Source organism: Passer domesticus, chromosome 20, assembly GCF_036417665.1.
Source record: "Passer domesticus isolate bPasDom1 chromosome 20, bPasDom1.hap1, whole genome shotgun sequence".
NCBI lineage: Eukaryota > Metazoa > Chordata > Aves > Passeriformes > Passeridae > Passer > Passer domesticus.
This window is the reverse complement of record NC_087493.1, coordinates 3,232,511-3,257,459: the sequence shown is the minus strand read 5'-3', so window position 1 is coordinate 3,257,459 and position 24,949 is coordinate 3,232,511. Positions and strand designations below refer to the sequence as shown.

General features: G+C 51.9%; 1 protein-coding gene across 1 annotated transcript; it reads left to right on the top strand.

The window, feature by feature from the left end:
* Positions 1 to 16,689: 16,689 nt before the first annotated feature.
* On the top strand, positions 16,690 to 24,438 carry KCNJ2 (potassium inwardly rectifying channel subfamily J member 2). The gene is made up of 2 exons (XM_064395300.1): positions 16,690 to 17,258; positions 22,052 to 24,438. Exon 2 carries the CDS (start codon positions 22,268 to 22,270, stop codon positions 23,549 to 23,551), a length of 1,284 nt encoding a protein of 427 aa, XP_064251370.1. The 5' UTR covers positions 16,690 to 17,258; positions 22,052 to 22,267; the 3' UTR covers positions 23,552 to 24,438.
* The last annotated feature ends 511 nt before the right edge of the window (positions 24,439 to 24,949 follow it).

Below are 24,949 nucleotides of genomic sequence, written 5' to 3'. Positions count from 1 at the left end.
GAGGAAGCAGAGTCAGAGGTGAGACAGAAGGGCCAGCCTGGAGCTTCCCAAGCCTTCTGCTCTGTGATCCCATGATTTCCACCCACAGGGATTGTCCCACGTGGACACAGCTGCACTGCTGGCTCTGCAAGAGCTCACCCATGGTGTTTGCTGCATCACAGAGTAAAGGGACTCAGAGGGGTGAGATACCACTGAGATAAGTGACCAAAATGCCCACATTCCTTCCCAAGGTGCCAAAGCAGCTCCCCCTGTGCAGCTGGGGAGCTCAGCTGCCTTCCCCTCCCCAAATTCTCTTCCCTGTGAGCCTCTGGGAAAAAAATCTTCCCTTGGAGTGGCTTTGCTGGAAGTGAAACACCAGGAGTCCGATTTAGGGATTTGTGCTGTGTGTTTTGGCACAGAGAGATACAAATAATAAATACAAATACATGAGTATGGCTGGTAAGGTGTGCCTGGGTCAGGATGAGGGTCAGGAAGAAACTTCTCTCCCAGGCATGTTAATTTTAAAAAATCCACTTTATATTTTCTTCTACTTTTATCTCCAGCCTCTGATCCCAGCCCGTGCTGGAGACAGGATGCTGGGGAGCCACTGCTCTCAACCAGCCTGCCTTTTTCTTCTGTTTGTTACTTTAATTTCATTTATCCCAGTACCAACACTATGTATAATAATGATGAATAGCAACGCATGCAGTTCTTCCTTTTTCTTTTTTATGAATAAAGACGTCAAAATAAAGAACATTCCTCTGCCACACACCTTGTGAGAGCACATTGGGCTTTTCTTCTCTTCAGCTGCAAGTTTTAAGCTTCCATATCCAGTTTTTCTGGGCAACCTGTGCCAGGACCTCACCACCTTCACAGGGAATAATTTTTTCCTAATTCCTCCCCGCCCTCTGGCAGTGGAAGCCATTCCCTGTGTCCTGTCCCTCTTTCCCTGGTCCCAAATCCCTCTCTAGTTCTCCTGGAGCTCCTTTAGTCCCTTGAAGGGGCTCTGAGGTTTCCCTGGAAGCTTCTCCTTTCCAGGTTTATTTTTAGGTGGGCTCTCTGTTCTGGTAGAGCCAGTTCTTAATCCTTCCTCCCTAGGAAAGGTTCCTGCAGGACACTGGAAACAATGGAAAAATAGGATAAATAGATAAATAAGATAAATGGGGGGGAGGCTCTTCTTCCCCCATCTGCCCTTTCTCAAATGAGGATTTCCCAGGGATTTTTTTCCATGCCCATTGTAGGGCTAACAACAAAAAAGCAAACAAGACTCCCAAAAACCCAGCTAAAGGAACAACACGTGCATCCCCCAGCAGGAACACAGACCTGAGCCTCCAGTCATTCCCAATTAATTGGAGGAAAGCTCCTACCAGCCCAAAGGGAACAACATGGATATATTTTGAGCTGTTCCATGGTAAAACAACAGGACTTTCCTGCTCTTCCAGAGCCTTGAACATCTCCTTGGGGCTTCCAAAAGGCAATTCCTGAAGCTGAGGTTCAGCAGCTCCTTCCCAGCCACCACTAAGAGGCAGGGATTGGAATTTCTGTGTGAAAGTTGCTCACCCCATCCCCGATTTTCCACAAAATTTACCAGCTGAAGCAAAATTCTAACAAACCACCCTGCACTGGCCTCCTGACTCGTGATTAAAACTTCACCCTGGTTATTTTCCCTTGGAAAGCAGCACCGTTGTTCCGGGTCAAGATTCATTTATGTCAAAGGGGGTATAATAAGAGATTATTATATCATTTATTTTTCCAGCCCTGCTCACCACCATTCATTAGGGCAGCTGGCATCTCCTTCCCCGTTATCATGTGTCATTTAGTGCATAGTTTTTGTGAAGTTGGGTTTCAGATGTGGGACAGGGTATTATCCCCTTGTTTATCCCTTGTTTCTCACAGGCTGTGCAGGAGGTCTGAGCTCACTTCAGGAAATAGCAGGTACCTTTCAGGGCATCAGAAATATTGTGTAGGAGAAAAAAAAAAATTGCTTGTAAGCTTTTTTTGGTTCTTAAATCTTTGCTGGTTGGAACTGGGAACCTGCAAACAGAAGAAGTTGGTGGCTGTGGTGGGCAGGAGAGGCCCAAAGCAGGGAAAAGGAAGAAGCATCTGACAACAGAGTCACTTCCAGGCAGAAAAGGGGAAGTGTGGCAGAACCAGGCTGAAACAAGAAGCTGAAAGTTTTCATCTGGGCTGAAAAATGTGGATCAGTGTTTTTGATGCCTCAGGTTCAGCTTTTCCATTTTTCAGGTTCTGTGCTGCTTTAGTGTGTGGGTCTGGGCTCACATCAGGGGATGCTGAGCTCTCTGCACAGAGCAGGGACACAAAACAATTCCTGCTCCAGCTGGGCACCAAGGACAAATGATCCAAATCTCAGCCCAAGAGCACAAACCCCGTGGGCTGGAGAGAGAAAAACAAGCAGGATGGGACTGGATGGGCTGCAGCTGGAACTGGACACTGAACTGCAATGTGCACATGGAGCAGAGCTGAGCCCAGGGAGAGACCCCGGCAGCGCTCGTGCATTTTGGGACCATTTGGGTTCATCTTGGGTGCAGCCCTGGCTGGGCTCTTGTGCTGCCCCAGGTGGATCCATGGAGGAGATCCTTTGAATAAATCCCTGCTTTATTCTGTAGCTCTGCCCAGCCTCTGTTCCAGCTCAGCCTTCTCAAGGCATCATTTTCACGGGGTTTAAAAATCCCAGCACAGGAGCTGCTCCCAGGATTTCCAGGTTTTTGTGAGGTCAGTGCTGGTGGCTGAGGAGCTGCTGGGGATGGACACCAAGCAATGGCAGTGTGAGGTTGGCCAGTTTTGGTTTGGGCTCATGCTGCTCCCTGAAAGCCAGGAGGGTTTGGAACCCTGATGTCAACACCTCTCAATGTTTTCTTCAGGCCAAGCAACACAAAGTTACCTTGGGCTGTCAAAAATGCACAAGGATTTCCCACCCAGGTGCGTCATGGACTCGTGGAATGGTTTGGAGGGGATGGAAGGGAGCTCAAAGCTCATCCAGGGCCACCCCTGCCATGGGCAGGGACATCTTCCACAGACCAGGCTCCTCCAGCCTGGCCTTGGGCACTTCCAGGGATGGGGCAGCTGCAGCTCATGGGGAAGTTTCTCCCAAATATCTCATCTAAATCTCCCCTCTTTCAGTTTTAAACCTTCACCCCTTTTCCTGCCACTGTCTTCCCATGTTACAAGCAACTCTCCCTATTTTTTGCCATGCCTCTTTAGAGTCTGGACTAGCCCCGATCCCAATCCCAATCCTGTTCCTGATCCCGATCCCTGTTCCCTGTTCCAGATACCAATCCTGTCCCTGTCCCGATCCTGATCCCCATCCCAATCACAATCCTGATTCCGTTCCTCATCCCTATCCCTCTCCTGATTCTGATCCCAATTAATCCAATCCCTATCCCAGTTCCCGTCCCAGTGTTGATCCTGATCCTGGTTCTAGTGCTAATCCCAAATCCCATGCTGATCCTGATCCCGATCCCGGTGCTGATCCTGGTCCCTGTCCTGATCCTGATCTCGATCCTAATTCCAGTCCCAAACCTTCTGCTCATCCTGATCCTGATCCAGATCCTGATCAATCCGATCCAAATCCCAGTGCTGATCCCGATCCCTATCCTGATCTCGATCCTGGTCCTGATGCCGATGCTGATCCCAGTGCTGATCCCAATCAATCTGATCCAGATCAATGCGATCCTGATCCCAGTGCTGATCTTGATCCTAGTCCCCATCCCGATCCTGATCCCGATCCCGATTCTGATCCTGATCTCTGTCCCGATCCCGATCCCGATCCCAGTCCCCATCCTGGTCCCGATCCTGATCCCGGTCCCATTCCCGATCCCAGTCCCAATCCTGATCCCGATCCTGATCCTGATCCCATCCCCATCCCCATCCCAATCCCCATCCCCATCCCCATCCCCATCCCCATCCAGATCCCGGCCCCCATCCCGGTCCCGATCCCGATCCCGATCCCGATCCAGATCCCGATGCCGATGCCGATCCCGATCCCGGTCCCGATCCCGGTCCCGATCCCGATTCCGATCCCGGTCCCGATCCCGATCCCGATCCCGATCCCGGTCCCGATCCCGATCCCGGTCCCGGTCCCGGTCCCGGTCCCGATCCCGATCCCGATCCCGATCCCGATCCCGGTCCCGATCCCGATCCCGGTCCCGGTCCCGGTCCCGGTCCCGGTCCCGATCCCAGTCCCAATCCCGATCCCGGTCCCGGTCCCGATCCCAGTCCCAATCCCGATCCCGATCCCGGTCCCGGTCCCGGTCCCGGTCCCGGTCCCTCGGCCGCCACCTGGCGGCAGCGCCCGGAGCTGCGGCGGGCCCGAGCGGTCCCGGAGCATCCGCGGGGCAGCGGCGACAGCGGCACCGGGACGCGCCCCGCGCAGCCCCCGCCGCCTGCCCTCGGCTCCTGCCGCCCCTCGGCGTCGGTCCTGCACCTCCCGGACACGACCCCCGCCCGTCCCCAGGGTCACCCCAAAAACAGCGGAGTTATAACCTGGCAACCTGTTGCCAGTGAATTCCCAGTATTCCCAGTATTTCCTGACCATCCCCAGGAAACCTGGGCACAGCTCTCAGATTCAGCACCGTCAGTCAGCACAGAACACATTTTGGTTTAGAATTGAGCGGGTGTTTGCTGGTTTATTTTGTATCGTTCCCCTTTATATATAGCAGCAGAGCTGGGAGGGCCCTGGCCCAATTTGCCAGCTTAGGTAAATATAGCCGGGCAAACCTGGCTGCACTCCACCAGGAACCTTTCAAATAGGGCAATGAGCTATTTGTGGCCAAAGGGACAGACTTGGGGACATATCAGTGACCAAGAGCCAGGGAACGTGTGTGCGTGTAGAAAGGCAAGGCTAACATTTATTATCGTGTAAAACTCCTCACAGAAAAGCTCCAGAATAGAAATGCCTTAATAATTATCTCATCTCCAGTGCCATGTCCACTTCTGGATGCACATTTTCCATGGAGCGGCTCCGTGCGTTCTCTCACGCACGGGAGCAGCTCCAATGAAACATCTGCTGAGCCCTCCATATCATCCTCCTCCTCCTCCTTCACATCCTTTCTCCGGGCTCTAGGAAGCTCCACAAGTGTCAGGCAGCTGCTCTGCTGCGACTACTGGGCAGTGCTTTCGTTCCTCGTGCTTCCCCATCTTTGATCACAGGGTGTCTCCCCGCCTCGCCTGACAGGGGAGGAGGGACTATTTTTGGTCTGTCACGATCCCGGCTTGGCCCAGGTGCCAAAAGGAGCTGGTGGCCTCTGTGTGACCGTGGTGCAGAGCAGCAGCAGGGAGGAGGCTGCCCCAGAGCCTCCCCAGCCGCAGAATCACAGAATTGTAAAATTTACAGAATCACAGAATTCACAGAGTCACAGAATCACAGAATCATAGAATTCATAGTCACAGAATCACAAAGTTCATAGAGTCACAGAATCACAGAATCATAGAATCACAGAATCACAGAATCACAGAATTCACAGAAATCACAGAATCACAGAAATCACAGAATCACAGAAATCACAGAATCACAGAAATCACAGAATCACAGAAATACAGAATCACAAAATTCAGAGTCACAGAATCACAGAATTCATAGAGTCACAGAATCACAGAATTCATAGAGTCACAGAATCACAGAATTCACAGAACCACCAGGTTGGAAGAGACCTTCAAGACCATCGAGTCCAACCCAGCCCCAACCCCTCAACCAAACCCTGGCCCCCAGTGCCACATCCAGGCTTTGTTAAACACACCCAGGGATGGGGACTGCACCACCTCCCCGGGCAGCCACTCCAGAACTTTATCCCCCTTTCTGGAAAACACTTTTTCCTGCTATCCAGCCTGTATTTCCCTTGGTGCAGCTGCAGGCTGTGTGCTCTGGCTGTGTCAGTGCTGCTGCAGACAGAGCCCAGCCCCAGCTGAGCACAGGCACCTTTCAGGAGCTGTGCAGGGTGAGGAGGGCAGCCCTGAGTCTCCTTTTCTCCAGGCTGAGCACCCCCAGTTCCACTGCTCTGCTCTGGGGCTCGGTGGAGTGGCTGTGCTGGGTGTTTCCAGCAGGAATTTTGGCTGGTAAATGCCTCCTTGGGGTAGCCATGCTCTGAGTGGGGCAGGAAAAATAGGAATTATGCATCCACGCTTTCAGATCTCCAAGTGGAAATCAGGAAGAGCCCAGGGAGTGTCTGCAAGGGGAAACCTTCCCTGCCCTTACTCATGGGAAGTAAATGTGACCTCACCAATTCCATGGGAGGCTTTTCAGAGTGACCTGTGGTAGGATGTGAAGTGGGAGATGAAATTTGGGAAGTGTTTTATGGCAGTTCCTGCAATTACTCACTGCGCTGATTAAAATTTTCTCTCTTTTTCCACAGGGAATTACTCTGTTGGAATGTGGTTTTTGTCTTTCATCCCATTTTATCCTTCTTTTTGGAGAAGTCCCAGGTAAAGCAGTCAGATGTGCTTCTTTGCAATCCCACACAACACCCTCCAGCAAACCCTGCTAGAAATCCCAAACCCACAGAATTCCTTTGCTACGGACCAAAAAAGTGGGAGAATGGTTTGGAAAAGCTCTGGTGATAGCAATCCTCAGGAGCTGGGGTCAGCAGCTCCAGCAGGGAGGTGTCACATGTGAATCCATCTGAAGCAGCTCCATCTCTTTGCTCACACTGGTCAAAAGGGTTGATCCCTGCCAGTGCCAGCTCCCCTCTGAAACATCTGCACTTCCCCCAGCTGTGTGCTTGGTCCGGGGTAATTAGTGTGGTGCTAATTTTACCTGAGGTGATGAAAGCCCTCTCCACACCAAGGGAGGATCCACGCCCTGCCCCAGCCTCCTGGGCCTCGTTTGAGCAGAGGAAGTCGTGGCTTTGACTCAGGGATTTGCTCCTTGGGGAGGTTTCTCCTTCCCAGAGTTATCTGAAGCACAGCTGAGGGCAGAGGAGAGCCAGGTCAGGGATGTTTTGTGCTGGGAACCAAAAGCTTCAAGGGCTGAGGTGCTGCCTCACAGTAAATTACCTGCTGCAGATTAAATTACTCACCCAGATCTGCTTCTTCTCTTTGCTCCCCCGTGAGAGGAGCCACTTCCAGACACCAGACAGCACCAAGATGCTTGGAAGCTTTTCATTCCTTTCTGGGCCTTCCAAAAAAGATTCAGAGTCAATTGCCATTTCAGATGAAGATCCAGAACAGACACTTCTTCAGCTTGAAAAAATTACAGTGGAGGACGGTCAGAGGGAAGCAATCTGCCAGGCTTGAGGAGTGTGAATAATGCAAAGCAAACAGCTCTGTGCAGCCTGCAGGGTAAAACCCTGCCCCGGGCACCCATCCTGCCCTCCTGGAGCCCAGCACAGGTGGGGAGGGAAGAAAGCTGAGCTGGGAGGGGAGTTCTGACTTCTGGAAAGCTGGAGGATGGATTTGGGGGTTGTTGGGGTTTTTTTTAGTTTTTTGTTTTTTGGTGTTTTTTTGTTTGTTTGTTTGGTTGGTTTTTTTTTTTTGAGTTTTTGTGCTTTTTTTTTGTTGTTTTGTTTGGTTTGGTTTTGGTTTTGTTTGTTTGGTTTTTTTTTTTTGTTTTGTTTTTGGTTTTTTTTTTTTTTTTATTTTACAAAAAGAGCCAGAATTGATTGGCATTGCTGCCCCTTGATCCTGAGCTCTGGAGTCACCCCACCAGGGCACAGGAACAAAGCCAGCCCGTTGTTCCCTGCTCTGGTCTGTTCTGCACAGGTTTTTTTGTGTCACCCTTGGTGGCAGAGAGCACAAGCACCTTCCAGTGCTGTCACAGGCGACTGGTGAGCCCCTGCTCATTCTCTTTCTCTCTTTGTCTGCCCCTCTGATTGTCCCTGCATGTGATCCCTGCCCTTTGTCAAACCAAGACAGCCCCAGGCTGGGTGCTGGGTGTCCCCTCTGCCTGCCACAGGTGACCTCAGGAGGCATTTGACCCCCAAAATGAAAATGAAAAGAAATTAAAATGCAATCAAAGCACAGCTCTGAACAGAGGTTTGTGCTCTGAGAAGGGGTGGGAACCTCTTGGACCAGCCTTGGCTTCTTTGGAGCCACAGACCTGCGGTGGGATCCTGGATTCCTGCCCAAAATTGTGGGTGCCAGCCCAGAGGGCAGGCAGGGGAGGGATCAGGGAGGGATCCAGGGGAGGGATCAGGGAATGGATCCAGGGAGGGGATTCAGAGAAGGGATCAGGGAAGGACTCAGGGAAGGGATCAGGGAAGGACTCAGGGAAGGGATCAGGGAAGGGAACCAGGGGTGGGATCCAGGGAAGGGATCAGGGAAAGGATCCAGGGAAAGGACTCATGGAATGGACTCCGAGAAGGGACGCCGGGAAGGACTCAGGGAAAGGATCCAGGGAGGGAATCAGGAAAGGAATCAGGGAACAGATCCAGAGAAGGGATTGAGGGAAGGGATTCAGGGAAAGAAACAAGGGAAGGGATTCAGGGAAGGACCCAAGGGAGGACCCAGGGAATGGATTCAGGGAGGGAACCAGGGAAGGAATCAGGGAAGGGATCCAGGGAAAGGATCCAGAGAAAGGATCCAGGGAGGGGATCCAGGAAAGGGACTCAGGGAAGGGATCTAGAGAAGGCATCCAGGGAAGGACTCAGGGAAAGGAACCAGGGAGGGAGCCAGGGAAGAGAACCAGGGAAGAGGACCAGGGGAAGGACCCAGGGAGGGATCCAGGGAACAGAACCAGAGAAGGGATCCAGGGAAGGACTCAGGGCAAGGATCCAGGAAGGGAACCAGGGAAGGGATCAGGGAAGGGACCCAGGATGCTCCTGCAGCTCCCATCCCACTTGTGGGGAGCAATCCCAGCCCTGTGGACCCGCAGGAACCCTGGGACCTGCTCTGCCACCACAGCATCACGATGTCACCAGGTGTCACTGCCACCAGCTCTGACATTGATCAGCTTTCCATGCTGATTGCTCAACATCTAATGGGAAAAAGCACAACCTTTCCCCCTCCAGCCCCTGTCACAAGGTTGTTTAATAGGGCTTGGGCATCAGCTCAAATAAAACCAGGGGATCAAAGCCAACTCCTGAAGAATTAGGGAGATTACAAAGAAACTCATGGCTCACGCTGAGGCACAGCATTTCCCAGTATGAAAAACCAGGAGAGAGAGAGAGCCTCTTCCTGCCACCATCCTTCCCCTCCTGGCACCCAGGTCAGGCTGGGCCAGAGCACAGGACATTCAGTTTGGCCCAAATTCCAGCTCAGGATGCCCGGGGTGGGTGGGGAATCCTTCCCCTGTGCGTAAGTGAAGGGCAGAGCTGGGCCTGGAGGCACAAAATGGCACCAGAAAAGCAAATAAGCAGCACAAGATGGTGATAGCAGGGGAAAGGAAGCTGTGGCCTTTACTTGCTGAGGATAATTTCCCCTCTGACGACAGATTTTTCAAGTGGCAGAGGTGTTTTAACGGGTGGGCCTTGGAGGGCTGGTCCAAGTAATCAGCCCAAAACAATCTCAGGAAGTTTAAGCAACACTTTGAGCTCGGTTTGGTTGTACTCATCTGTTCAGTTTTAGTTCAGAGGGACATTTTGCGAGGTGCCAGCTGATTTAATTTGTGCTCCTCTTTCCCGGCCCTGCAGGAGTTCTGGGAAGGGCTGAGCCCCACCTGAGCCAGGGAGCAGCCCTGGCTCTCCTGGCCAGGATCTCCTTGGCTTCCTGAGCAGGGAAAAGATGCTGTGAAGGCTCTGGGAGGGCTCAAAGCTCCCAAAAACCTGGGACTGCTTCCCACCAACTCCAGCATCTCCAGGACCATCCCTAGTGGAGAAATCCAGTCATTGTTGATGGGCAGATGCAGCACAAACACTCCCAAACCCACCCAGAGCCCTCTCAGGGAGTCTCCGCAGTGCCGTGGGGATGGAAGCTCCCCCTGGATGTGCAAAGCCCAGAGCTGGCTCCCCAGGAAGCTCCAGCCTGTTTGCTGCTGTGGTTTTCCTTCCACAATGGCCAGTGAGCTAACTCTCTGTTTTTAGCACAGTTTATTTGCTTTCCAGGAGAGAAAATAAACTCTGATATTGTCATTTATGTTGTGGCCACAGACTCCAGGCGAATTCTGAGGCTCTGGTACAAAGTGATAGAAAACAGTGAGGACATTTGATCTCAGCTAATCTACTGGAATAAAAAGTGTGAGAAAGAGAGGAGAGCGGTCATTTATGTGGTGTTAGCAGAAATCAGATGCTTTCAGGTTTATAAATGCAGTTTTCACTGGAGTGGGTGCCCTGATAGGGAATAAATTACAGTGGTGATAAATACTCAGCAGCAGCAGGGAAACCACACAGGGTGCTGGGTGTCCCCTCTGCCTGCCGCAGGGGACTTTGAGGCATTTGGCCCCCAAAATGAAAATGAAATGAAATTAAAATGAAATTCAAATGCAGTAGCTATCAAAGCACAGCCCTGAACAGAGGTTTGTGCTCTGAGAAGGGATGGGAACTTCTTGGACCAGCCTTGGCTTCTTTGGAGCCACAGACCTGCGGTGGGATCCTGGATTCCTGCCCCAAATTGTGGGTGGCAGCCCAGAGGGCAGGCAGGGGAGGGACCCAGGGAAGGGAAAACCCACACAGGGCTTGCCAGAGGCTCCCTGGGGCACTGCTGGGGGCAGGTTCCATCCTGTGCCCACCTATCCCACAGCATCTCCCTCAGGAGCCACCAAACTCCAGCTGGGAAGGTGAAGCTGCCCATTTCCTTGAGCCTGAGGTGTGGATGCGAACAGCTCAGGAGGAGAGATGCAGAAAGGGCAGGTGATTTGCAATCATTTTGCTCAGAGCAGACAGAAACCTTCCAGCTCTTTCTGTTGCCACCGAGTTCTTGTTCTTTCTTGCCACTCCCTTTCCCATTGGAAGCTTTCCACGGCTCTGCCCGTGGTGCCACTCTCAGGTCTCTGCTTTATCCCTGCCTGCTGCAATCAGAAAAACACTGCCCAGCCCCTCTCTGAGCCTCCTGGGCTCTGCAGGAAATCTGGAAGTTGTCTGAACCCCCTGAGGGCTTTGGGGCAAGCAGGTGACTTGACTTGGCTGAACAATCCCAATTCCCTTTGCCGTTTCTCCTAAAATTGACTGAACAATCCCAATTCTCATTGCCTTTTCTCCTGAAAAAGAAGAATTGGGGTTGGAAAAGATGAGAGAGTTGGGGCTGTTCAGGCTGGAGAAGTGAAGCTTTGTGGTGACCTCGTTGTGGCCTTGCAGGGCCTGAAGGAGCTGACAGGAAAGATGGAGAGAGATTTTGGACAAGGGATGGAGGGACAGGACAGGGGAAGGGAATAAAACTGATAGAGGGCAGCGATAAATGGGATATTGGGAATAAAATCCTTCCCTGTGAGGGTGGGGAGGGACTGGGATGGGATTCCCAGAGCAGCTGTGGCTGCCCCTGCATCCCTGGAATGTCCAAGGCCAGGCAGGACAGGGCTTGGAGCAGCCTGGGACAGTGGGAGGTGTCCCTGCCATGGCAGGGGTGGGATGGGATGAGTTTAAGGTCCCTTTCAACCCAAATTCTGGTATTTTATGACTCTGATCTGACTGCCCACAGCAGGGAATCACTAAAAACCCAAAGGATGTCCTTGAGAGCCTCCTGCTCACAGGGCAAGATCCATAACCAGAGGTTATAAAAACAGAAGAGGTTTTAAACTTGGTTAAAAAAAAAAACAACAGATGTTTTAAACTTGGTTTTTAAAAAACTCAGGTGTTTTAAACTAGGTTTAAAAAAAACCCAGATGTTTTAAACTTGGTTTAAAAACACCAACATCTCCTCGCCCTGTGTGTTCATGCCGATTTTGGAAAAGCTGGCACTGACCAGCTGGAGCTGAGAGGGAGAGAATGAAAGTGCAGTCCCACACTTGTGCGTGTGTGAGCTGCTGGCTCTTAACCCTTTTCCTTCCAGGAATTGTCACCATCCCCATGGCAGCTCCAGAAGCATGTTCTCACACCTCTGGCAAGTTTTATTAACCATTAACTCCCTTTCCCTGGAGATATCCAAAGAATGGGAGCTGTGGAGAGCAGCAGATAACTGGGAGATTAATAGGAAAGTCTTAGCTTTAGGAATATATTGTTGTTTGGTCACTTTGAGCACTCACACTAGTTACTCCTCATTAATCTGAAAATTCCTCCTCATTAATATGAAAATTCCTCTACATTTATTTGAAAATTCTGTCCCATTAGTCTGAAAATCCCTCCTTTTTAATCTGAAAATTCCTCTTTATTAATCTGCAAATTCCTTCCCATTAATCTGAAAATTACTCCTCATTAATTTGAAAATTCCTCCTCATTAATCTGAAAATTCCTCTTTATTAATCTGAAAATTCCTTCCCATTAATCTGAAAATTCCTCCTCATTAATCTGAAAATCCTCTTCATTAATCTGAAAATTCCTCTTCATTAATCTTAAAATTCCTTCCCATTAATCTGAAAATTCCTCCTTGTTAATCTGAAATTCCTTCCCATTAATCTGAAACCACCTCCCCACTGCTGTCTTTGAGCACAAAGCTGACTGATGGCTTGAGAAGGAAAAATATGGAATATTGCTGTGTCACAAACAGTGCAGATGTCCCTGACATTCCCTGCATTTCTGGAAGATTATCCACAGTCCTGGGTGGTGGGGACAGGTCCCTGCATGGTGCTGGACCCTCCTGCTTGGAGAAAACAGGGAATGTGCCAGGTGCACATTCAATATCAGACGAACATTTCCTGAACATTTGAAGGCCTTTGACCCTGCTCTGAGAGCTCAGAGCTCCCTTTTTACCAACAGCGCATTTTATTGGGTCTGAAAGTTCAGCTGGGAGCTAAAGATGCTTTAAATTAGGCGCCTTAATTTGGTGAGAACCGAGCCACATGGAATATAGCCTTGGAAAGGAGTTTTCCTTGGCAGAATTTGTGGGTTGCTGTTGGATTGGGAGTTCGATACAGCTCCTGCTAGAAGTGGATTTCTGTTTGGAATTCAGTAATTCAGGATTTCTTCACCTTGCTCCCCACATCCCCCTCCTGCAGCAGCAAGGACTGAAAATATATTTAGTTTTTTCCAAAATACAGTGACTGGCTGGTGATTTGCCTTTAGGATAAGCCTAACTAAGGCAGCCTGAAATCTTAAATGAAGATTTTGGACACAAAATACACACTTACAAATGTGGCTAGGGGTGTGAGTTCCACTCTTCTCAGGTACATAAAGTCTAAATTCAATTTCCTCTGTCCAACCTCATCCCTCCCATGGACAAACCCTTTTTTTTTTTTTTTTGAGCAGAACTGCACATCTGTAGATTCCATGTGCTTGCAAATCTATTTATTTGCTCTCTCAAGTCTTATCAAACGTGCAATCTTCTCTCAGTGGAATTTTCCCTGGATTTGCCCATTCCCTCTGTTACCAAGGTGGGTTCATTTTCCCTTGGAGATCCCAGCTCTAGACCTATAAAGATCCAGTTCATGCCTAAACCCCAGGAGGTTACTGGGAATGGGGAAACCACCTTTTCCTGAGGAATTTTTTCCAGTTGACTTCATGGTTAGGGAAGAAAGGCAAACTCATGCCAGTTTACATGCATGGAAATGGCGAGACCCAAAAAAATAAAAGCCCAGCGTGTTATTTATGGCATTTCTTCTCCTCTTGTGGAAAGCTTTGATTCCCCCAGCCCGTGTTTTCTTTGCAAGTACAATACAATTAAGCCATTTTCAGCTGGCAATAAAATCCTTGAGAACCAAAGCAGATTTGGCCACTTGAAGAGATGAGGACTAATGCAATCTGATAATTAGGTCCTTTCAGCGCCAAGACAGAAAAAGCAATTTAATAAGTCTCCCATGGAGTGAGACAGGGGCTGAAGCCTCTGGTCCAAGGTCTGGGCCTGCAACACAGCTCCCAAATTTCCTTCCAGGGGGAATCTGCAAGCTGAGGAACAGGGGTGGCTGTGGTGACAACTGAGGCGAGAACTGTGACAGAAAAAGGGGAGAAAAATTCTCGAATGTTCTTCCTTCCCAGGGCCCTTCCTTTCCCTCAGTACCATTTTTTCTGCAGAGAAAGGGTCTTGCCTTGAAAATCTCTCAGCCCATGACCATTTCACGTGGCTTTTCTAATATTTCAGTGAGAGATTTCCGAGGCAAGGCTGGGTCAGATTGGAAAACCATTCATGGAGAGAAGGAAAAGGAACCCCTCGCTCAGCGCTGAGGGTTAAGTTTTCAGCTGTCTCACCCTCTTTGTCCTGGCTTGTTACAACAGGAAAGGGTTTTTTAGAAACTTTTCTTGTAACTCCAGCTTCCCTGTTTGGAAGTTTGGAAGGCAGGCAGCTCCGTTATGGTTTTCATTATCTGTGCAATAGGTTGAGAATCGATATTTCATTCAAAGAAGAGCTCTCTGGGCAGAGCTGCCCCGACTCTGAGAAAGCTGTGAAACAGTGGTGATGGATCTGCTCTGCCCTGCCTTGTGTGAAATGCTGAATGGCTGAGTAAGCCTTACTCATCTGGGCAGATAAATCTGTAGTGGGGCTGTATTTTTTATCAGCCGCTTCTCGTGAGTAAAGGCTGAGTAAGAGGCTGCAAAGCCGTGCTGCAGTCTGGAATATCTCGGAGGTTTTGCACAGGGAAGTGCTGCACCCACCTCCCCAGCAGAGCATCTCTTAGCAGGAGTGGATCACAGCTCTTTATTTCACTGACACGTAGATGGGCAAATGTTGGAACTCTGGTTTCAACTCACAGTATTACAACAGGCAAATACTTCAGATTGTTGCTATTTTAGCAGTTCATGGGAAGTACACAAAGAGAAACATGAGGGATATTTTTTCCCTGATACAGGTACATGAACTGTGGATTTAATTATCTCCCTCTCACTAAATGGATGAACTAATTGCAGTCATCCCCCTTATAGATTTTGCTTTCCAGACCCAATTTTGGACTTCTCTTCCCCCTTTGGACAAACACAACCACCCAAGAACAACTCACAACCAGCGTGATTGCCCAACTCGCCAGATTGCCCAAGGAACAGAAGCACTTGTCCCTGCTTCCCCCTCCCCACGCCGTCAATTCTGCGCCTCCTGCACTCACAAATGTGGTGCTCGTGAACCAGCTGCCCTCGGCCGCTGTGTTTATTGCCGCAACAACGCGGCACTTCCTCACTGGGGACGTGGGCACTGGGCAGCCCCGGCAGTGCCAGGCGTGGCACTTGGTGCCATGGAGCAGCAGCAGCGTGGGGAGCCTGTTCTGGAGCCTCTGCGCCAGGAGGGAGCATTTGGGCACAGCTTTTCCACCCAGCGCTTAAAGACAGCTCATGGCAGGCTTGGAAACTTTGCAAACAAATGAGGAGGAGGAGGAGGAGAGTTTAAGCAACGAGGAGTGACTGCAGGCACTGGCATTGCTGTGGAAAGTAAGGAATCATATTTACAGCCTGCTCTGGACATTGTAAGGAGCTCTCTGGAGGCCGAGCCGCTTGGAGCAGTCCATCCCTCAGCAGCTCCAGGCTGACCTGCTGCTGATGGCCGCTGCCTCTCCCAGCTCTCATTTTTGGGTGTTTCAGGGGCTGCTGCAGCAGTGCTGGGTGCAATTCAAGGTGTTTGTGGCGATTCCTAAAGCCTGGGGGGCTGCATTCAGCATTCTGCTGTTTTTCCAGCACACCACGGGCTCCCCGTGGATTTCAGCTGTTGTCCCTCCGAGGGCAGGGACAGTGTCCTGCTGCGGACACCTGCCCTGGAACCCAACACCCCTGCACTGTCCAGCAGAGCCGCGGCTTGGCAAACTTCAGGCTGTGCTTACAAGGCTGTTTTTGTTCCTGCGAGGCTCCCGGCCAGGCTTTCATCCTTATTTTCTTTGTCTTAGGCCACGTCCACTGTAGGGAGGACAAGCTGTTAAAAATCTTTTGGATTTCTGCATATTTCAACCCTGGCCAGCCTGACCAAGCTGCCACAGGTGACTCAGGGAGCAAAGCCGTGGATCCCACTGCAGCCAGGCTCGTCCTTCCCTTGCTTCCAGCCTTGCTCCAAAAGATCTTAGTCCGGGGATCAAAGCTCTTGTTTTGGAAGGGGTGTTTCGTTTAGTTAAAGAGAAGGATTTTGGGTTTAGGAGCAGTGTTGTGTTGTGTTTGCTTGGCTTCTCCTGCCTGCTAGGCTCGGGAGTTTGGGATGGGACACCCTGCACCTCAGCATTTCCCTTCACTCAAATAAAGAACGGGACAAAAGGAACGAAACTTTTCCGTCTCCGGTATTTTTTCTCACTGCCCGGGGCCTCGGCCATCAGCCCAAAGCACGGGAACGGGAGCGAGCGGGCAGCCGGCTCCCGCACCATCCCAAACCGCCGGTGAAGCCCCGCAAAAGCCTTTATCCCTGCCGAGGGAGGGTGAGGGCATGCCGCCGGCAGGTGCCGGGTGCCCGGGAGCGCCACCGGAGCGTCCCGGAGCCGCGGAACGAAACCGCACGGCGCTGCTCCCCGCGGCGCGGCCGTGCCCGTTCTGCACCGCCGTTCTCCCGGGAGGCTCCGCACCGCGAACCCGCGGACCCGGCGCCTTCTCTGCCCCCTCTGCACCGGGGAACCCGCCGCCTTCTCCCGGCACCCTTTACACCGGACACCGGGGGTCGCGGGGACCCGGCGCCTTCTCCCGGGACACGCTGCACCGAGTCCCCGAGGACCCTCCGCAGCGGGGGCCCGGTGCCTCCTCCTGGCACCCTCTGCACCGCGGACCCGGGGACCTGGCGCCTTCTCCCGGGACCGTCCGCAGAGGGAACTCGGGGACCCGGTGCTTTCTCCCCGGGACCCTCCGCACCGGGGATCCCGGGATCCAGGGACCCGGCGGCTTCTCCTGGCACCCTTTGCACTGAGAATCCAGGGACCCTCCGCACCAAGAACCCGGGGACCCAGGGACCCGGTGCCTTCTCCCAGGGACCCTCCGCACCGGGAATCCAGGGTCCCGGTGACTTCTCCCGGGATCCTCCGCACCGGGAAACCGAGGAGCCTCCGCAGCGGGCACGGGGGGACCCAGCGCCTTCTCCCGGCCCCCTCCTGGCAGCGGGAACCCCGGCTCCGTGCGCCGCTCCGGAGCATCCCCGCTCCGTTCCCGGAGCATCCCCGCTCCATCCCCGTTCCGCTCCGGCCCCGCCGCTCCCGGTCCCCGCGAGGCCCCGCCCCCTGAGCCCCGCCCCGTGCTGCGATTGGCTGAGAGCGCGCTGGGGGCGTGGCCGGCGGGGCCGTATTAAACGTGCCATGGCCGCCCGCAAAAAGGGGCCGCGGGCGGGCGGGAGCGCAGTGCGAGCGGAGCGGGCACCGGGCACGGCCTCGCCACGGATCTTACCCCTTCTCCGCACCGGCACCTCGCTGGCGGCCGCCGCAGGTAAGAGTCGCCTCCTTCCCCGCGTCTCTCCCCGAGGAGCGGGGGCGATGCGCGGCACGCGCGCTGTCGCGATACCCCCGCGATAGAAGCGTCCGGCTCGGAGAAGAGGGGAACTCCACTCCTGCCTTTCTCACGGAGCTATTCTCAGCGCCTAAAATAATTCGATAGGTATGGCTGGAGCGCCCGAGCATCTGCTTGCAGCATCTGTTTGTGCTCATAACTTTCCATGCACCAGCTGCTCCCCCCTTTTTTCTCCCCCCTCGGGATATTTTATCCTGGGGAAGGGCTGGAAGTTCGCATGACAACTCCGTGTCGCACAAAGCGCACCGCTCCATCCCTTCTCCTTCTCGCCTGTTGTTTCCCGCACGGAGATGGGGCAGAAGCGGCGAGTCTGGGCTCGGATGCGTGGGTTTGAGCGCCCGGGATGGTTTGGAGGGGTGTAAAATGAACCTGTAGCTTCATTCATCGGCATGGTGCGGACGGGAGGGCTTCTTTATTTCTGACCGCCCTGCCAAAAAAATGGGAAGCAGGAAAAAAAGAAAAAAAAAAAAAAAGGAAAGAAAAAGCATTTGGGAAGGCAGCGAGGAGCTGTATTGTTTCAGCTTAGCTCATGACAGTGAAAGGAAAAAATACTGATAAGCAAAGGCAGATGGATTTGGGGGGTCAGTGACCGGGACGGGGGCGCTGGGGACCCGCAGGTGCCACTGGGGACCCGCAGGTGCCGCTGGCCCGGCTTGAGCCGGAGCCGCAGCTCGGTCCCCGCAGCTCGGTCCCCACCCCGCAGGCTGCCCGCACTTGTCTCCGCGGCTCAGCCTTACCTTTGCACTTGTTTGCTTTTCCATCCCCGCGGCCGGTGCGCCGCGTACACCCCCTGGTGATGGCTGCTCCGCTCGGAGTTGTTTTGTCCCCAGCTAGAAGCACCCCGAGCCCGTCTCCTTGGCAGGACGGCAGATGCGAGCGCCACTTGTCCTTCCCTTTCTCCTATTTCTTCGCACCCATTTCCCCGCATCATGTGGTCTTTTTTAATTTTTTCTCCCCCCTCCCGCTGCCTGCCGCTGAAGGTCAGATCCCTCTCCCGAGGCAGCTCCGTGTAACTCGAGTCGCGCCCGGAGCAGCGGAGGAGCCCTGGGGAATGACTTTTAAGGAGAAAGGTTACAGAGGTGGCCGTGCCCGGCAGCGAGGGAGCAGGAATGTGGGAACAGGCTTGGCTCAAAGCGGGGAGAAGCTGCTTTGTTCTGCTTTCCGAGGGCAGCAGGGAGGGCGCTTGGCTGAGGTGGTGCTGGTGCTCTCTTGGCAACATGTGCCCGGCTGGCTCCGCAGGGCTCGGTGGCGTCAGCCGGGGAATAACCGCTCCAGGCGCTGCCTGCTGCTCCTCTCCACCCTCCCCTGCTCCTCTGCGCTCCGGAGTTATCCCTCGGTCTTCACCCTTTGCCCAAATTCCCCTCCTGCTGTGCCTTGCGATGTCCTTCCCCAGGGAAGGTCTGCAGGGGGATGCTCAGGGGAAGGTGAGGGTTTGGGCTCCTCGTCGTGGCATTTCCCCAAATGCTGGCTCAGAAGTGCTGCAGATGCAGCGCAGCCCCGTTCTCCTCCCTCCTCCAAGCATCCCCTCGCAGCAGAGCCAGCCAGGCTCTCCCATCCCATCTCATCCCTTCCCAGTAATCCCATGTCCCTGCCACTGCTGGTAATTCCAAGCTGTGTTGCTTATCTTCCCTTCCAGGCGGAAAGGTCACCTGGACTAATAATAATAATAAATATAATAATAATAATCATGACAACACTCCTGGTGATGGTTGAATTTATAGCTCTGTGTCTGGCTGCACTGCACTGGGCCCAGTTAAGCACATACTGGCAGTCCTGGGCTGGGTTGGTGGTGCTGGTTGGCTCCCTCTGCCCAGTGAGGATTGCAGGGCTGCTCCCACACCAGCCTGGAATTTTTGGTGCCACCAGCAGCTGATGCTGGGGTGGAATGAGGGGCAGCAGCGTTGTCCAGCCTTTGAGCAGCAGGTGGATTGGCACAAGAAGAAGTAGCATTCGGTTTTCCTGCTGCTTTGTTCCTGGGTTTTTTTGGGAACTTCTGGTGGAAGTGGTGGTGAGTGTTGGGGTGAGCACGGAGCAGGTGCTGGGGCAGCCAGTGGATGCACAGGGCATTTCACAGGAGCTGTATTTCCACGAGCAGGAGCAAGATCAGCCCCTCGGGCTGATCCCTGTGCGTGGTGCTGCTCCTGCTCCCATCCCATCCTCTGTCCTGCCCCAGCCCTCGCAGGAAGAGAGGCAGTTTGTGCTGGAAAAACAGGCAGACAGCTCTGCTGCCCTGGAGTGTGCCAGAGCTTTGTGCTGTGAACTTCCAGCAGGCTCCAGAGCTGCCCCCAGGTTCACCCCCAGGTTTTGGGGTCCTTGGAACCAAAGGGGTGCAGCTGCACTCCCACAGCACAGCTAGCAAAGAGGGATCTGAGCAAGGGACAGGAGGGAAGAGGTGCTCAGTCCTGCAGGGGAGGAATAGGAAAAATTTGGGTCCCAAACTTCTAAATGCAGCCACAGGATGCTGGTGTTAGGATTTCAGGGATTTGTGGAATTCAAACAAGTGTCCTCAGGTCAAGACTTTTGTGGGAGAAGCTGCATATTCAGACACTTTAAATGTTATCTTTCCCTCCACCAAAAGTTTTCATCGAAAATCCGGGAAAGAAAAGGAAAAAAAGCAAACTCCAGAATAAACTGTTTCCTAGGCTGTGTGTTTCCATCAGCTTGGAACAAAACAGGCTTTGACTGTGGAAGTCGAACATGACCGTGATTATAGGATGTGGTTTATGAAAGTGATCGATTTGCAGAGCAGTGCAATGGCTTTTCAAGAAGTTTTTTTATGTGGGATGTATTAACAGTAATTTCACTTCCCTGCCGTGTTCAGGTTTCTAATGAAAACGGGGTTTTGGCCAAAACAAATCACTTAAGTGAGCGTTTAAAGAATTCTTTTGTATTTTTGAGCATGATATCCTGATGAGAATGAGAAACCCAGGGAACAAAAAGGTGTAAGAGGAGGGAAAAAGTGGATCCTTACACAGTGGAAGCAAGACATTATAAAAGTAAGAATAAGTGCCCAGAATAAGCACGGGGGCAGCTCCACCAGAAGTGTTCAGTGCTGAGAGCTGCACTCAAAGGGGCATTACAGAACCAGCAAGGAGCTGCCAAAATGTCTTGTCTGAGCTGAAGTCACAGATGACTAATCTTGGCAAGGAGGCATCGGGACACATTCTTGCACAACAAACAGGAGCGAGGAGAAAAGAGGAGGTGAAAGTAAACCCTGAGGAGATCCTGGAGGGAAAAGCAGCCTGCACACACAGCTGATGATGTTGCTGTTTGTCACCTGCTCTTTTCCTAACAAGTGTTTGCTGAGCTCAAGCCTGTGTAATGTGGCTGAGGGATGTGAGAGGGCTTGAGGAGTTGTTTGAAATCGCTCAAGTTTTTGGAGCAGCTCAGTAGAGCTTTAGGGGCTGCTGTTCTTGGGAAAGGAGATAACATCTCCAGCTGTTGTGAGATTCCAGTCAGAGAAGAGCAGAGGTCCTGCCGGGCAGGGGTTGTGCTCCACAGTGGCTGCAGTTGTGTTGGCTTTTGCACAATCTCCGATGAGTTTTGATAACATTAATTTACGAAGAGCGCCGTGATTTAATCTCCTGCTACTGTAAATGGTTCTGGAGCCTCCCGTGCCGTGCCAAAGGGACACCAGACATTCCTCTCCACCTGGGTTTAGCTCTATTCCCTCCGTGGGCCATGTGTGGCCGGAGCAGTTGCTTTAATGCATCTCTTCTCCTCTGCAGTATTTCAATTCCATTTCCTGATATGCAGTACATGACTTAATGGATGACGCACTTGTTAAAAGCTAGACCTGGGTCTAAGCCAGACCTCCCTGAAACAAGTTTTTGGTGGCTTCTCCCCGCAGGAAGGAGATTTTGTAGCTTTTCTGCTGAGTCTTGATTGGTGACATTTCAGAGTGACGGGACCCTCAGGACTGTGACCCGCTGGAGATGGAAGGGGCTGCCTCGGCCTCCCGAGGGGAAGGTGCTAGAGCTCACTCCTAAAGGTTTTAGGAAGGCACTCAGCTGATTCTGCTACCTTTTACTGGTGGCTTTAGCAGGAGCAGATGAGACGTTTGAAAGGTTTAATTGTTTTTGTACAACTTAGGCCGGACTTGAGCGTGAAAACTACAAAGATCCTGATGAGTTTGTGGAGTTAGAGAGAAGCTACTGCAGCCCTTGTTCTTGAAATTTGCTGAGAATGCACAACTCCTTCTGTTAGCTTAATTAAAACAATTGTACGTGCTTTAATTTCATGGATCACTGCTATCTGCACTTCCCAAGTTACTTCCCTGTCTCCACCTTCCCCTTTGCTCACTCCCTGCTTTGTCATGGGTCAGACAGTCCACGAGACACATCATTAGTTGCTACAAACCACTTCAGTGTTTGTGTTTGAACAGAAGGATGTTAAAGGGAGTTGTTTGCTTCAAAATAAGCAGAAATCACAGTTAGAAATAGCAGAGAGATCCTTTGCGTGCCCAGCTTTAAAGTGAATATTGCTCAGGCTGGTGTGACAGGATCCCCTTCAGTGCTTTCCTTCGGGAAGGGCAATTCCTTCCTTGCAGTAGCCATGTGTGACCCCTGTCCATGCACAGCTGTGAACGCTGAGCATCGCTGAAAATGTCATTAAAAAAGAGGAAACTTCCTGCAGGCCCACAGGTGTCATTTTCCTTGATCCCTCATGCTTTTCCTCCAGAATCTAAAGTGCCATTTCTCTTTCTCTTGCAGACCATGCCCTCCCTATGACGGTGGCTTGCTGAGCTCACCCTGCATGCCAGAAGACTGTCCTTGGTTGATCCGAGGGCTTCTGGGGACTCCGGCCTCCGCCCGGTTTTTCCGCGTGTGTGTGTTCCTGTAGAACTTTCAAAACTGTTTCTCCAAAGGGTTTTGCAGAAACTCAGACTGTTTTCTAAAGCAGAAGCACCTCAGTCCCCGGCAGTAGTGATGGGCAGCGTGCGAACCAACCGCTACAGCATCGTGTCTTCGGAGGAGGACGGCATGAAGCTGTCCACCATGGCCGTGGCCAACGGCTTCGGCAACGGCAAGGGCAAGGTCCACACCCGGCAGCAGTGCCGGAGCCGCTTCGTCAAGAAGGACGGGCACTGCAACGTCCAGTTCATCAACGTGGGCGAGAAGGGGCAGCGCTACCTGGCCGATATCTTCACCACGTGCGTGGACATCCGCTGGAGGTGGATGCTGGTGATCTTCTGCCTGACTTTCATCCTCTCCTGGCTTTTTTTTGGCTGTGTGTTTTGGTTGATCGCGCTGTTGCACGGGGATCTGGAGAACCAAGAGAACAGCAAGCCTTGCGTGTCTCAGGTGAGCAGCTTCACCGCAGCCTTCCTGTTCTCCATCGAGACCCAGACCACGATCGGCTACGGCTTTAGGTGTGTCACCGACGAGTGTCCCATCGCCGTGTTCATGGTGGTTTTCCAGTCCATCGTGGGCTGCATCATTGATGCCTTCATCATTGGTGCCGTCATGGCAAAGATGGCTAAGCCAAAAAAGAGGAACGAAACTCTGGTCTTCAGCCACAATGCCGTGGTGGCCATGAGGGACGGGAAGCTGTGCCTGATGTGGCGCGTGGGGAACCTGAGGAAAAGCCACTTGGTGGAGGCGCACGTGCGGGCGCAGCTCCTGAAATCCAGGATCACGTCGGAAGGGGAGTACATCCCCCTGGATCAAATCGACATCAACGTGGGCTTTGACAGCGGCATCGACCGCATCTTCCTGGTCTCCCCCATTACAATAGTGCACGAGATAGACGAGGACAGTCCTCTGTATGACCTGAGCAAACAGGACATGGACAATGCTGACTTTGAGATCGTGGTCATCTTGGAGGGCATGGTGGAGGCCACCGCCATGACCACCCAGTGCCGTAGCTCATATCTGGCCAACGAGATCCTCTGGGGCCACCGCTACGAGCCCGTGCTCTTCGAAGAGAAGAACTACTACAAAGTGGACTACTCGAGGTTCCACAAAACGTACGAAGTGCCCAACACACCCATCTGCAGTGCCAGGGACTTAGCGGAGAAGAAATACATCCTCTCCAACGCCAACTCCTTCTGCTACGAGAACGAGGTGGCCCTCAGCAGCAAGGAGGAGGACGAGATCGACACGGGGGTGCCTGAGAGCATGAGCACGGACACCCACCCGGACATGGAGCACCACAACCAGGCGGGGGTGCCCCTGGAGCCGCGGCCGCTGCGGCGGGAGTCGGAGATATGACTGGCAGGCTCTGCCTCTCCCGCGGGGCTGGAAGGCAAAATCCCCACCGTGTCCGTCGGGCAAGGGCTCGTTGACCTGAGAAGTTGGCCCAGAAGAGTTTGCAGACAACGGTACTGTGGAAGAGTGCTGTGAAAGGCAGCAGACCCGAGGAACCCAGGCTGGTTTTAGGGCTGTCCTCAGAGGAGGGACGACAGGAAATGAACTCTAAACACAAAGCACTAAACATGTCTAAGTATGAACAGAAGGCACATATGTTGTAGAATAAATTATGTATATATTTTTTTACAAAACTTGAACTTGCAGGCAAGCTTTGGTTGGGTTATTATTATTTTTTGTTTTCAACTTTTTCCAGAATGCTTCTCTCTAGGGAACAAGAATGTTTTTAATGGCATAACAAAGGCAAGAATCTGCCTTATTATTATTATTATAATTATTTTTTAAAAAGCTGCTGCTAACTACATGAACACAAATGGTTATTTTTGTTGCAGTGTAGTTTTTATTTTCTCTTGTGTAATTTAAAAAGAAAAAAAAAAAAAAGTCAGTGTTGAACTTTTTGGTTGAAAAACTCATGATCAGTTCAGAGAGGCCAATGTTGCCAGAAAGTTTAAACTCCTTTTGAGGCCAGTAGTTGATAGCTAGAATCAATTTCTCTCTTTCCAATTACATAAGGGGCATTATGTAATATCAGGCCAATCAGTAGCCTCCAGCAAAATTATGATTTTTTTGGGGGGAGAATTTAATTCTCTGTCTAAAGGAAAAATGAGACAAAAGATATGTATACATAGGAAAAAGTACTAAGTTCAAACTACCTAAGTGGATACCAAAGAAAATGCACAGTTTTGCACAGTGGAGTTTATTTAAAAAAAAAAAAAAGGAAAAAAAAGGAACAGGCTGCTTTAAACAACAACAACAACAAAAAAATCAAACCTCAGACACTTTTTTGGTTTTGACTTTTTTCTTTTTTTTTTTCTTCTTTTCTTTTTAAGACCTTTATTTTGCACCTTATTCTGAAGGCTTAAGGCTCGGACCTAAAGCAAGCTGGGCCTCCTCCTCTTTCCCCCTGTTCTTCTGTGGGGGAAATAAAATCCCTCTTTTCTTGTAGGGGAAAAAAACTCAGTTGGGGGAAGCAAACCAGCATCACCTACGTGTCCTCCCTGGCCTGCCCCAGCTCTGAGCAGAGGAGCTTTCCCTGAAGCTGTGCCATGGACACGCTGTGGAGCTGCTGGCTGATGCCAGAGGCTGCTGGAGCTTGGCCACGGATGAGCCAAGCAGCAGAAAAGTCCCCTGGAAGAGTTTTTTGAGGAGGAAGGAAGAGGAGGAAAGGGCCTTGGCAGCACAGCACTCAGGAGTGGCAGAGGGATGTTTTGTGCAAAATGCTTCTCTTCAGCAGGGCAGGGG